The 15,713-nt window shown below is 29.9% G+C and overlaps 1 protein-coding gene across 2 annotated transcripts in view; it reads left to right on the forward strand.

Annotated features, from left to right (window-relative positions):
- Positions 1-9,225, forward strand: part of glob1 (globin 1) — a 32,174-nt gene extending 22,949 nt beyond the window's left edge. For both annotated transcript variants that reach the window (XM_065506423.1, XM_065506430.1), the window contains exons 2-4: positions 5,615-5,849; positions 8,021-8,182; positions 8,259-9,225. In XM_065506423.1, coding sequence (XP_065362495.1) covers positions 5,688-5,849; positions 8,021-8,182; positions 8,259-8,402 — 468 coding nt within the window. In that variant the 5' untranslated portion in view covers positions 5,615-5,687 and the 3' untranslated portion in view covers positions 8,403-9,225. The remainder of the gene's footprint in view (positions 1-5,614; positions 5,850-8,020; positions 8,183-8,258) is intronic.
- Positions 9,226-15,713: the final 6,488 nt, after the last annotated feature.

Genomic DNA, 15,713 nt, shown 5'->3' on the forward strand with positions numbered 1-15,713 from the left:
GGCAACACGAAAGCTAGTAATGTCACGCTACGTATGGCCAGGTATAGCCAAAGATGTCGCAGATTTTGTTCGTGGTTGTTTACAGTGCCAAAAAGTGAAAGTTGGCAGATATACTTCTGCTCCATTAAGTAACTACAACACAACCGATAAGCGCTTTCAACACGTAAATATAGACCTTATTGGTCCCCTGCCAACATCATCTGGCAATCGCTATTGTCTGACGTGTATAGACCGGTTCTCTAGATGGCCAGCTGCAATTCCAATCCCCGATATTTCAGCACACACAGTCGCATCAGCTTTCGTGGCAGGTTGGGTAGCATCGTATGGAGTGCCAGAAAAGATAACGACTGACTTGGGAAGACAGTTCGAATCAAACCTCTTCGATGAGCTGACAAAGACTCTAGGTATATCTCATTTACGTACCACAGCGTACCATCCTCAAGCGAATGGTATAATCGAAAGATGGCATCGCACCCTGAAAAATGCCATTAAGTGTTACGCCACCAAGGATTGGTCATTTGTCATACCGTTAGTACTATTAGGACTACGAACCACAGTAAAGATGGACATTGGTGTAAGCCCAGCCGAATTGTTGTATGGAACACAATTGCGTTTACCCGGAGAATTCTTTATAGAAAGCAGGGCCAAGAACAGTCAAACCGAGTTTGTACAACATTTGCGTCGAGCTATGAGTGAATTGCGGTGTCCTTTGCCTTCGTGGCACTCTACTAAAAATAATTATGTAAATCCAGATTTAGATACGTCTAAATTTGTTTTTGTAAGAGTAGATCGAGTACGAAAACCGCTAGAACCGGCATTTGAAGGCCCATTCGAAGTTGACAAGCGATATAAAAAATACTTTGTAATAAAAAGAGGCAACACAAAAGTTAAAATTACCATCGATCGAATTAAACCAGCGAAGATATATTCCGATGAGTCATCTAAAGTACATCCTGCAGTTGAAGAGACACAATTGAATACAAAGACCGAAACAACTCCAAAGGTTAGTCGATATGGAAGGCGCATCAAATTCCCAGAACACTATGGATAACGCAAAAGCTAGCCGGGGGGTATTGTGGAGGTTTCATTTAGATATAATTTTGAAATTTATATTATCGTTAAATTTATCAATCAATATACGTTTTGTTACATCGATGTAATATTGAATGCAACAATGTATTATCTTTGTTATTTGTATTTATGTAGTTAATAATGTATTAGTGCTATAAATAAAAGTAAATGTAATGATAGATACAAAGATTTTTGTTAAGAAATAAAATGGAGATTCAGTAGTTCATAGTTATCGAAAGAATTAACTCATGTTTTTATTGCCTATATCCAATTGATAATCGCCTACAACTTTAAGGTGGGTGTTAGACCAATATTTTTGTGCGTTACAAACATCTGCACAAACGCATTATACCCTACCCACTATGGTGATGTTGGGTATAAAAAGTGCCGCTTCAACGATGTCCGTCCGTCAGTCTGGCTGGTTTTCTGGCTGTCCATGCAAACATTTTATATATACGAAATTCATGTCACAAAATTTTGTTTCGATCGGTCCATATTTAGTCATAGCCCCCATATAGAACTGCTTCCAAAAATCACTTTAACGTGCATAAATCTCTTAAAAATTTCATTATACACACAAAATTCACCATAAAAAACTTTCATATAGACATAAATCACACGACCTAATTTCATGGTGATCGGTCCATAATTGGTCATAGCCCCATATAAGGTTCGAAAATCACTCACAAATATAAATTATTGATAAATTAAAGAAGTAAAGAAAAACTTCCAACAATTGACTCTTTGTTGGCACAAAATTCGATATTTTCTCTATAATGTTCAATAACTAAGTGAGAATAAATGACACATAAGTTACTAAAGATACGCTATCTGTTGTGAATCCCGAATCTTTTAGAAATATACTTTTCGGGACATTTTCGAACATCACTGCACGTGAAGGCGAAACTATTTAAAAACTGACCTTAAATTGATCACAAGATTTTGACATACATTTTTGGTATTGCTGAAAAGATTTAAAACCTTTTTTATCATCTACTCAATTAACAAACAATATATTATTAAATATCTATACTAATTCCAAAGAGATCACAAAGGATCATGTTAAAATTTCTTTGGCTTTCATTCATAGCAGCTAGATAAGGGATGTAAAATAGACAAATTTTGGATTCAAAATGAAAAATTACTATTTTCGAAAGATAATTTTTTATGAAATTTTTACATAATTATTTGTTAAGTTTATATTTAAATCATAGGGTATACAGAAAGTTTATCTACTTTAAATTCCGGTTATTTTGAATTTTTATTTATCCAACTATTTGTTTAAGTTGCTTACTAAAAAACTATAAAAACTGTGCACTATTTGTTTTAGCACAAAGTAATATCATTACCTAAATCCCACAATGTGTATGCAATTATTTATTAAAGAGCATTGCTCTTTTTTACAATGTAAATTAAATATTACTTATGTAAATTGTTTTACAAATATTTAATACTTTTATTCTTGATATAATGCTTTTATTTTGTTTACATCATATTTGATTGTTTGTTCATCTCATGCTGTTTCTATTTCCTCTCTTGTCATTCGGAAATGTTCTTGCTTGCAGAAAACAAATCAAAATATATTAACGGTCAAGATCGGCTACATTGTACTCTACAGTTAGTGAAAATATAGTAGAAAACATTTGTTAGAAGCCAAAAATACTAAAATGGTTGAGTGTCTTTAAAAACGGCATAAGGATTTCTAATTTCTAAATTATATATTAAATAACACTGTCCAACAAATTGAGACTTTATGATTGGAACAGAATAGCGACCCTATAATTCTGAAAGGGCATGTTGAGTAGATCATTTTTTTAGAATAAACTTATAGTCCAGATGGTCTGAATTTTATTTTACAGTGGGTCAAAGTTTTAATTTTTTTATCGAAGGAGCAGTATACTAACTGAGAAAAAAGTAGTAAGTTATTATCTGAGAGAAATCTTATGAACAGAGTTATATTATGGAATTTATGGGGATCATTTTTGTGGTAGATCTTATCCCTCTAGCTCCTCTTCTTAGGGTCCATTTTTACATTTTCCAACTTTGGATGCGTGTAACTTTTTATAGGGACGACATAACTGTTAACAAGTTATTTTTATAGTATTCGAAATTTTATCGCAAATATTGGTGATATTTTAAAAAAACAATTTCGAACCGCCGTAGGCCCTTCATATCTAAAAAATTAAAAAAAGATGGAACAAATTTAAAAAATAAATAAATAAATAAACATAAATAACTCTTGGCCTAAAAGTGATAATTTACATATGTATATATATTTTTTGTAGATCTTCTCTAGGACTATTTGTATTTTAAATATCAGCTCATTCGGATCATAAATAGATTTTTTGTGATTTTTTTAAAAAATGTGAGACCCAAGGTGGCGTGTAATCTTGCGAATTAAGCGTAAAGAGCTTTATTTACAACTTTGGTATCTTTGGTGACCCCCACTGAAATTTTCCGGCAAAAATTTTCGTAGAATATTTGAATCCTTAAATGTCCTTTTTGAAAGGACTTTATTTGATTTTCTCAAAAAAGGGTCAAATTGACCCCTAAAGAGAGGAGCTAAAGGGATAAGATCTTCCACAAAAATGATCCCCATAAAATTCCATAATACAACTCTGACCATAAGAGTTCTATCAGATATTAACTTACAACATTTTTTTCAGTTAGTATACTGCTCCCTTCGATAAAAAAATGAAAACTTTGACCCACTGTAAAAAAAATTCAGACCAGCTGGACTATAAGGACCACTTGATAATTATGATATGTCAAAATATTACCAAAGACTAAAAACATGAATGTCATTGATTATATTCACTTATGTTTGCTTAATCTTATCTGACTATTGAAGCTGTTTAAAAATGGAATTTTTATTTATAAATTAATTATTTCAAAGTTCTGATTGCATTCTAATGAAGAATATACGAATTAAATGTAAATAGTGACTGCACTATGGGATACAAATGAAAAGGTTAAAATAAAAATATAGCCAAAACCATTTTGTGTTCCGATTTTCTCCTCTTTGTTACGGAATTTAACGATATTAGCATAATATGTGTTTAGAATGTATTATAGCTGTATTCAAGTATCCACTGCTGAATCATTCTAGAAACTGCCCAATGTTGCCGCTTGTATATTAATATTCGTTGATGTAAAAATTGGTCTTTCTAAAGAACCACGACTGATGTAAAAATTGGTTTTTCTAAAGAACCACGACTGATGTAAAAATTGGTCTTTTTAAAGAACCACGATTTATGTAAAAATTGGTTTTTCTAAAGACCACGGTTGATGTAAAAATTGGTCTTTCTAAAGAACCACGATTGATGTAAAAATTGGTCTTTTTAAAGAACCACGACTGATGTAAAAATTGGTCTTTTTAAAGAACCACGATTGATGTAAAAATTGGTTTTTTTAAAGAACCACGACTGATGTAAAAATTGGGCTTTTTAAAGAACCACGATTTATGTAAAAATTGGTTTTTCTAAAGAACCACGACTGATGTAAAAATTGGTTTTTCTAAAGAACCATGACTGATATAAAAATTGGTCTTTCTAAAGATCCACGATTGTGTAAAAATTGGTTTTTCTAAGAACCACGATTGATGTAAAAATTGGTCTTTCTAAAGAACCACGATTGATGTAAAAATTGGTTTTTCTACAGAACCACGACTGATGAAAAATTGGTCTTTTTAAAAAACCACCATTTATGTAAAATTTGGTCTTGTTAAAAAACCACGATTGATGTAAAAATTGGCCGTTTTAAAGAACCATGATTTATGTAAAACTTCGACTTTTTAAAGAACCACGATTGATGTAAAAATTGGTCTTCTTAAAGATCCACGATTGATGTAAAAATTGGCCGTTTTAAGGAACCATGATTGATGTAAAAATTCGACTTTTTAAAGAACCACGATTGTTGTAAAAATTGGTCGTTTCCATCATGTTAATTTTCTAATTAAGTTATATTTATTGCCCCATTGTGCACTGCCCATTGTGTTTATCACGTGTCAAACAAAACCACTTGACATAATAGTTATGAATTTTTTGTATTCTTGTTGTCGAAAATGTGTTTTATTTTTGAAGACTTCTTGTACAGATGAACAGATAGATGTATGTAAATATGATTGTGTGTATTGTACAGTCGTAAAACTGAAATGACAACCATCATAAAACACAACCACTGAAAAACATAAAAGTCAATCTGTCTGTCCCACAACTTGACATCATGCAAAAAGTTTACAAACCAAAAAAAAAAAAAACGCGAAATATATATGAATAAATAAAATTAAAACTGACACAAAAAGTTAAATGTTTTAAACATTGTTGAGAATAAAAGTTTATGTGAACACAAAGGAGGGGGCAGGGCCAATGAGATGAATGAATGAATTACTTTAATAGAAATGTCAACTACAGCACGCCAACATTTGTTTATTAATAATATTTAGTTATTTTCTTAACTACCAGATGTAGTTGCTCTTTTTTATTATATTATAATTAAGTCTGAAATAAATAATTTTATAGTTATTTCTTTATTTTCATTTCAGCTAATTGACGGTTTCTAAAGAGCTTTAACGTTCATATTTTTTTGCATATTGTACAAAACAAACAACCATCATCATGAATTGCGATGAAGTATATGAGATCAAAAGAACTTGGGAAATACCCGCTGCTACACCCACAGAATCTGGTGTGGCGATATTGTTAAAATTCTTTACCAAATATCCGTCCAATTTGGAAAAGTTTTATTCATTTAAAGATCTGCCAACTGATGAATTAAAAGTAAGTACATAGTTTTTTTTTTGAACAATAAATCTTCGTTTGATTAAGGATATTAATATACTTTAATTGCATTTAAATTGCCTTCATTATTTGGACTTAAGTGTTATTGAATATTAATAGACGTTAAGTATAAAATAAACCTCTTGTGGTTTATTTTGTATAATATACAAGTAGACTGTTGACATTCAAGTGCCTTAAAGTATGCTAAGTATTTCTGAAGTGTTGTTAAATATGCCAAAATATACATAGATCATGTTTAAGTATTTGTTTAAAAAGAGTATTGTTACAAAAATCAGTGATTCCCAGCAGTTCTGGGTGACTGCCGAGAATTAGTGTTTTTATCTATCATTTGGTTTCAAGACTGGTTACAGAATTAGAGATGTGACTAGCTCTAGGCGGAAGTTAAAGTTGGTATTGTTAAAGAACCACTATCGATGTAAATATTGGTCCTGTTAAAGAACCACTATCGATGTAAATATTGGTCCTGTTAAAGAACCACGATCGATGTAAAAATTGATCTTATTAAAGAACCAGGATTGTTTTAAAAATTGGTCTTGTTAAAGAACCACGATTGTTGTAAAAATTGGTCTTGTTAAAGAACCACGATCGATGTAAAAATTTATCTTGTTAAAGAACCACGATCGATGTAATAATTGGTCTTGTTAAAGAAGCACGATTGTTGTAAAAATTGGACTTGTTAAAGAACCACGATCGATGTAATAATTGGTGTTGTTAAAAAACCACGATCGATGTAATAATTGGTGTTGTTAAAAAACCATGATCGATGTAAAAATTGGTCTTTTAAAGTACCACGATCGATGTAAAAATTGGTCTTTTAAAGTACCACGATCGATGTAAAAATTGATATTGTTAAAGAACCACGATCGATGTAAAAATTGGTCTTGTTAAAGAACCACGATCGATGTAAAAATTGGTCTTGTTAAGGAATCACGATCGATGTAATAATTGGTGTTGTTAAAGAACCACGATCGATGTAATAATTGGTCTTGTTAAAGAACCACGATCGATGTAAAAATTGGTCTTGTTTGTTAAAGAACCACGATTGTTGCAAAAATTGATCTTGTTAAGGAATCACGATCGATGTAATAATTGGTGTAGTTAAAGAACCACGATCGATGTAAAAATTGGTCTTGTTTGCTAAAGAACCACGATTGTTGCGAAAATTGATCTTGTTAAAGAACCACGATCGATGAAAAAATTTATCTTGTTAAAGAGCCAGGATTGTTTTAAAAATTGGTCTTGTTAAAGAACCACGATTGTTGTAAAAATTGGTCTTATTAAAGAACCACGATCGATGAAAAAATTGATCTTGTTAAAGAGCCAGGATTGTTTTAAAAATTGGTCTTGTTAAAGAACCACGATTGTTGTAAAAATTGGTCTTGTTAAAGAACCACGATCGATGTAAAAATTGGTCTTGTTAAAGAACCACGATCGATGTAAAAATTGGTCTTGTTAAAGAACCACGATCGATGTAAAAATTGGTCTTGTTAAAGAACCACGATTGTTGTAAAAATTGGTCTTGTTAATGAACCACGATCGATGTAAAAATTGGACTTGTTAAAGAACCACGATCGATGTAAAAATTGGTCTTGTTAAAGATCCACGATCGATGTAAAAATTGGTCTTGTTAAAGAACCACGATCGATGTAATAATTGGTGTTGTTAAAAAACCACGATCGATGTAAAAATTTGTCTTGTTAAACAACCAAGATCGATGTAAAAATTGGTCTTGTTAAAGAACCACAATCGATGTAATAATTGGTGTTGTTAAGAAACCACGATCGATGTAAAAATTGGTCTTGTTGAAGAACCACGATCGATGTAATAATTGGTGTTGTTAAGGAACCACGATCGATGTAATATTTGGTGTTGTTAAAGAACCACGATCGATGTAAAAATTGGTCTTGTTAAAGAACCACGATCGATGTAAAAATTTATCTTGTTAAAGAACCACGATTGTTGTAAAAATTGGTCTTATTAAACAACCACGATTGTTGTAAAAGTTGGTCTTGTTAAAGAACCACGATTGTTGTAAAAATTGGCGTAATTTTGTGGACACATTTGATCACATTATTTTTTGTTAAATGAAATAGAACAACTCCTTTAAAATACTTATTAAATAATTTATTATTTTCTTTTAATAATTACAGAACAATGCCCGCTTCAAAGCTCATGCTGTGCGCATCATTAAGGTGTTTGATGAATCCATACAAATGTTAGGTCATGATTGGTCGGGACCAAAACTAGAGGAGATGTGGTCGAAAGTCGCCATATCACATTTTAATCGACAAATTGAAAAACAATCGTTTATTGTAAGTTTTATCTACAACAAAGAAACCCAAATAAAAAACTTTTTAAATAAACATTTTGTCTCGTGTACTTCAACAGGAACTCAAGGAAGTGATTTTGGAAGTGTTGACGGCAGTCTGTAATTTAAATGAGAAACAAACGGCCGCCTGGGTAAAACTAATGGACATTGTCTACTCAATTGTTTTCAATACTCTGGACAAACTAAAAAATGGTGAACAATAAAACGAAGCGCAACAAATACTTATTTCAAGCACAGACACTAAAACAACAACATTTGTTAAATAATAATAAAAATAAAAAAAAATTAATTTGTTATTAGCAACTAACAATTTAACAATTGATTTTTTTAAGGAAAAGTTGTAAAAAAAAACAAATGTTTATTGTTTGTAGAAAGATGAAATTAAGCTGTAGTTAGTTAAAGCTCTTCCTTGAAACATAAATAAACCAATACCTATAAAAACACAAAAATATACTCACATAAACTGTTTTACTTATTTCCTTTTCCTTCTCCATTCCCACAATTTCAAAAGAACACACACTAACGCACTTAAAAGCTTTATATTTATTAAAAATAATACGTTAAACTAAACGTATTTGTATGTGTGTATATTAGAAACAATAATAATAAAAAAAAATAAACAATTCAACAACTGGTAGTTGCAACCTTTAGCCCACCTCTAAGAAGATATAAAAATAAAATTAGTTTTTAAAAAATAACAAAACTCAAAAAAAAGGAAACATAATTGTTAATTGTATTAATGAAGAAAAAAAAACAAAAAATAAATTAACATTAATTATGCATTTTTTCTAAATATTTTTCTAAACAAATTATGATTGAACTTGATCATAAGTATGTATGAAAACATTGTATGTAAAGGCTTAAGTACTAATTGTAATTTTTGTGTAACTAACATAAATAAAAATAATTAAAAAAAAACAAACTGATAAAAAGTTTAAACAAAATTAAAACAACAACAAAAAATTGTAATAAAAATGTTTGTATGGTAAAGAAAATAATAATAAACTTAACATAACTGGTAGAAAATGGCAAGTGTTTTTTTTTATTGTTAAGAAATATTTAAGATTTTCCATATTTAATTTCATCAATGCTGATTGGAAAACATCAGTTTTGCAAGCAACTTGGTATATAACCAGCAAACTAGTAAATTCTTGCTAATAACAAACAATTTCTGAATAACACACTTTTGTATGATTACTACCCACCGTCTGCATTATTTAGAAGTAGTCGAATAATATTTTATTTATAACCTGTTACATAAGTGATTATTTTCTAGTTGTTTCGTGTACTGCAATATTTGGATATGCCGAATCTTATATAGAGACAAAAAATCATATTTTTAGCTCGAGCTGGTCTCTTTTTGCCCAACATTTCTTCATAAAAAAAACTTTTAAATCACCCTTTATAATTTGTGGATCTGTTCATAAAAAATCATTCGTAAAAATTAAAGCCTTTTACTACAAGAATTAATATTTCTATTAGTGGGATGCGAATTCGATATCTACAAAATAAATATTTTCTAACTCAAAATAGTTTGCAAATAAATCTGGCATTTCTAAACGGCTGCTCCGATCGTGGGCATAGTAAAGGAATATTCGAGTTTAAGTTATTAAAATGGGTCCTAGAAATGCTCCAGGGGGGCATAAAGTATGGTACCTTCGACATGTGAAATTTTTAAACACGTGTCATTTTTTTGTTTCCCATTCGATTTTAAATTTTTGGAAAGCGCTCAGCTAGGTCTTGTGCTATTTATCTTTCATAATTTCTGAGTTAGAGGCATTTCAAATTACCAATAATACACGAAAGATTTCAGAGCAATTTCAAGTATGGATCCAAAAATAAACGATTTTCAATTTAAAAATTCAAAACTAGTAGATTTTTGCTGTTATTTGGACGAATAGGTGACCTTGATGTGTTCCCTATTTATCCCCAAAGTATTTTCCCAGCACCGAAGGAATTGTGGACCCTATGGACAAAATTGTAAAAAATAAAATTTTTGGGATTTTTGCTCCAATTTTTAGGAATTGCGGGATTCCCTTTGACCTTATAAGAAGTTTTTTTATACCGTGTTATTTAGATTTAAAAAACATTGAAAATTTCATTGAGTTTTGTTAATAAATAAAGATTTTTTTACATATTTATTGAGTTTCTAAAACTTAATAGGATTGCATATATTAGGAACAATTTGATCCACATTTATTACGAACTACTTATCAGTCAATATCTCAAATAGATTCAAAAATATGCCACTTTAAAACTCCGTGCTTCAAAAATATTGCAAATATTGTCAACACCTAGCCGAGCGCTTTCCAAAAATATAAAAATCTTTGTAATTGGAGGGGAAACAAAATAATTATATGTGTTTAAAAATTTTACATGTCAAAGGTACCCTACTTTGAGCCCCCATTTGAAGGGCCCATTTTAATAACTTAAACTCGAATACTACTTGGAAGAAAAATGGCCCATTTTAAAAAAAATAAATTTTTTATTTATTTTACGAAAGATCGAATTTTGCTAAGAACAATATGTATTTTATTATTTTGCTAAGAAAAATAGGTAATAAGTTACATGGCCAAAATTACCACTCTAACTCAAAAAAATTATATCCAAATTATCCAGATCGGAAGACATTGATTTCAAATTTAAGTTTTTGCTTAATTTTTACGTTTCTCTCAAAAAAAGTTTTTTAACAAAGTACCTACTAGGGTATTCAATCGATTAACCGTTAATCGGTTAACCGATTAATTTTGGACGGTTAACTGTTCGAATAATTTAAAATTGCCGATTTTCAAATAACAAGTAAACCGATTAATTTGTGTCGATTAACCGATTAACCGAAATTATTTTTTGTATTTATTTTTCCTTTTCAATTCAAATACAAATTTCAAATTAAAATTAGATATTTTTTGAACATCCAATAAACATGTTTAGTGAGTATATCAACTGACATATTTAATTTACATGTACTAAACGAAACTATTAAAAGTATTCAAAATCTAAAAGAATCCAAAAAGGACTCCAATGATATAAATAAGGACTTTATATGCATAGAAAAAACTAAAAAAAGAACTGAGATATTGAATATTCTTTATCGTGCTTTTGATTTCTCCAACATATACAATCCGCGAGAGAGTTTTTCTCTAAGAAAAGTTTTATTAAATCTAAAGAAAAAAATCGTTTAAAATGAAAACATTTAAATTATATTCTTTTTTTAAAAGATTATTTCGGAAAATCTCAATAAAACCCTAAAAAACTCACATATCGTTCATTTGCTGCATCAACGTCATAATTCAAAAAAATCAATTTCGAGAAAAATTTAAATGTTTTATGACAAATCATGCGATTTCAGAAATATAAATAGTAGATTTATAAAAGAAATTTTTACTTGTCAAATATACGAGAAAACATGAATTTTAATTTTGATGTTTACAAGATTATAGAAAAGCGCATATTTTGTATTACTCAGTTCAAAAAACAAGGATTTTGAGTTATGACATTGTTGCAGCAAATGAGCGATATGTATACAAAAATTATCTCAAATACCATATTTGATGTTGTTTATGTTTTTGTACACAAAATTCGTGGTTGTATTTTCAATTTAAAATTAAAATAGAAATTATTCGGTTAATCGAATAATTTTAAATTAACCGATTATTAACCGAATAAATCTAAACCCCAATTAATTATTTGCTCGATTAACCGATTAAACCAGAAACCCGATTAAATGAATACCCTAGTACCTACCATAGAATACACGCATAGAACTGAAGGAAAGAGTAAAATATTACTCTCTTTTCACACATACGGGTGATACAAAAACAAAATACATGCAATACATTCTCATGAATTAGGTTTCTGACAACAGACTTAGGTATCTAGTTGTTGTCTATGGTACCTACTATTTCCTATTAACCTTTGACGACAATTGGGACACATATTATAATATTTTATAATTGAACAACAATAAAAATACAAACAATTCAGTAAAAAACATTAAAAAAAACACAAAATATTCATTTAAAATTATGAGATCCTGTAAATGGTTCATAAAATCTAAATCAAAATCAGAGTTGGGGGTAGTGCACTAAATGTTGAGTGCAATCAACATTTCACTAGCACTAAATATTATTTTAAAAAATATAGTTTTAACTAATTTTCATCAGCTTTAGTGGTAGTGAAGCTTATATTTTTATCACTAATATTTTTTAGTGATAGTGATATTTTTTTAACTATAAATCAATTGAGTGGTAGTGTAGAAATAAGCACTAAACTCAAATAGTTAAAAAATTTAACAATAACTAAAAAAAAGCTTCAATAATTTTCTTTGCACTAATATATTCAAAATTAGTGATCGTGAAGTTATTCCAGTTTAAACTAGAATATTAAATATACAGATGTTTGTTGAGCAAGCTTCAAAGTGTTTTTCAGCATCCGAAGAAATAATAACACAAAAAACACTGATAATGTAGGATTCTTAGATTTTGGGGAAATTGACAGTAAGTGAAAAAGTTATTGAAGAAATTACTTAGTTTATTAACATCTTCAATATTAGGACCTTCAACCTTTATTCAGAAAGATGGCATAGTGAAATACGTGCATTCCTTTTAAGCTCGGACACTGATATTTGCAGTCTCAAAAAATATCCAATAATAAGGCAAATGTTTTTTAAATTTAACACGCCTTTGGCTTCTTCTGCTCCAGTAGAGCGTTTATTTTCTTTTAGTGGAATGGTGGATTCTCCTCCGAGAAATAAATTAAGTGATTCGAATTTCGAAAAGCTTGTTTTACTTAAAGCCAATAGTCGCTAATTATTTTATGTGTAATTGCTTATTTCTCTTTTTATTGTAATTTGTATATTTATATACCGCTTTTACGTTTTTTCCTTAAATATATTAACTTAAACTATGAATAGAGTAAAACATTTCTTTGTTGAAAAAAATAGTGCAGGAATATTTTTTTAACTAAAAATTTTAGTGTAGAAAAAATTATTTCATTAGGCTGCAAAAAAAATATTTTAACTATTTTCAAAATATTATTAGTTAAAAAATTTTAACTACACTATCACTATTATTGAGTGAGGCTTATATTTTTCAACTCGTCACTAAACATTAAAAAAATTAGTGAAATATTTTACACTACCACTAACTATTAGTGATAGTTAAAAATTAGTGCACTACCCCCAACTATGATCAAAATGGAACTTAGTTGTGATAAAATTCAAAACAATTTCTGTTCCAGCAAAGCACATTGGTTTGTTTTACATGCGAAATAAATTGTGTTTGTTCGACTACACACGTTTGATAACGTCCAGCTTCATCCATTAAAAACACACGAACATAAAATGTGATCTTCGATTGATCATAAGTTTATATACTAATATTGAATTATTGTAAATGTTATCGAAATATAACATTTTCTAGGTGGTTCATATCTTGAACCATGGATTCGCCAATGTCAACCTCTCTCTATGCCTTTTAGATGTGTATATATCAGTTTTATATAAATAACCAATTTAAACTCCTAACGACTCCCCAGCTTATGAGTTTGTCTTTCATATACTATTGCCCTTAAATTTTACCATATGCTCGTCTGTAGACTGATAATTATTTGCCTTGGGTCAAAGTTTTTCCAAATACTGAGTTGAAATCATTTATTACTGGTCGTATTTTAAAGGCTCAATGGTATAATGGCTCGACGGATTAGCTGTTCAGCATTGTTAGCAAAATGTAAGCTTAAAAGAATTTCAAAACGATCTCATAACCTTGGACATAAACGGTACTGACTATATTCCATCGTAGACCATTGCTTTCAATTCTTCTTTACTTATGGAAAATATTATACCTTTCTGCTCACAAGAGAATGGTAAAGAATTTTTAAAATAACTATTTTTTATTAAACACACATCCTCAAAAAATGAGCAGTCACCAGTGAGTTATTTGATTTTTGTAAAATAATGAAAATCATATAATCTATCCATCGCTAAAAATTTAAAAGGTTATGGAAAAAAGTAGGCCTAATAATTTTTAATTTTCTTAAAGAAATCAAATAATTCTCTCATTCTACAAATTGTCCCTACATCCATATAACCCCTATATGAGAAAAATATTTTATTGTCATATATTGATGGTGGGTACACAAGATTCGGCACTGTCCATTTCAATCCTGACTGAGGATTTTGTTCTTCAGCTGCTTGGTCAGTTTTTTTTTATACATTTCAATTATTTATATAAGTGTCAGGCCAATAAGGCAGGAATTGTTGGAAGTTTAATTATCTGAAAGCTTAAGTCTCCCTATAACTACAATATACTACATAAGTACATATGTACGTACAATCGTGACAATTTCTAACTATCGAATGCACTATGCAGCGTAGTTATTATTCCCATAATCTGGATTTTATTTAAAACTATAAAAAAGTGCTGGACATGTGTCATGTTAATCTTTTTATTTCGTTTCTTTTTATCTTGTATGTCAATGCGTTTTTCCACATTTTATTGTAATCTTGCTGACAGCATGAATTGTGTCAATGTTGGCCAACAGACATTCAGTATTTTTTTTTAAATTGTTATAAAAGGAAAATACTTTTAAAAATGAATTGAGAAATAAAATAGCAAGTACAAACTTGCACAAACACATATTGCATTCAAAGTTTAATTGAAGTGTTACTAGTTGAAATTTAAATAATAATAACAAAAAGAGAAAAACATCTCCTTAGTTTTAAAGAAAATATGAAAGAACTTTGGCAGAAATAATGTTCCCGCATTTCATTCTGGCACGATCAAGTGATAGTATTGTTAGATAGATCAATGAGAGCCAGATGATCCTTCAACTGTTTATGATCGGTAATCACACTAACTATTTTTCTGAGTGTCGGATTGTTTAGGTTAAGAATATCCTTTGTTTTCCTCATGTTTGGGTTACACAAGATTTAGTGTGATACTATATGATGTAGCTTAAGCAGATTTCTCAACGTAGATGGAAAACTTTCCTCACCAATGCAGTAGAGTTGGAAAGAAAGTTTTTAACGTTCTTCTTCTCATCCTTATCTACCAAAATCATTGCATGCAATACCCTGTCTTTGAGTATGCAGCCTTATGAAACACTGTCTGATTATAATAGTCAATGAAATGAATTCTGGTCTCCAGAAGTAATAGGTAGTATGAACCATATTTGGATATTTCCAAAGTTACACACATTTCCAGAAACTTATCTCATATTCGCAAATATTTTATTCCAAACCCGAAGCCTAACTTAGCTTTAGTGTATTCCAAATCTTTGGAAATTCGTTAGGTAGTAACTCTTTCTTTCGTGTTTTAGATTGCATCCAATTAAGGCAATCGAAACATAAATGCCACATTATCTGCATTTATTCCTTTTACTGTGAAGTTACAGATCCTGCATGTAGTCAGCGAACATTGCCAACTCTTGCGTTGACAACTCTTGATTCTAATATGGATTTTGTCCGGTTGCTGATGTACAACTCAACGCTTAGATTTCTAGCGATCTAATTTTTT

Source organism: Calliphora vicina, chromosome 1 (genome assembly GCF_958450345.1).
Source record: "Calliphora vicina chromosome 1, idCalVici1.1, whole genome shotgun sequence".
NCBI lineage: Eukaryota > Metazoa > Arthropoda > Insecta > Diptera > Calliphoridae > Calliphora > Calliphora vicina.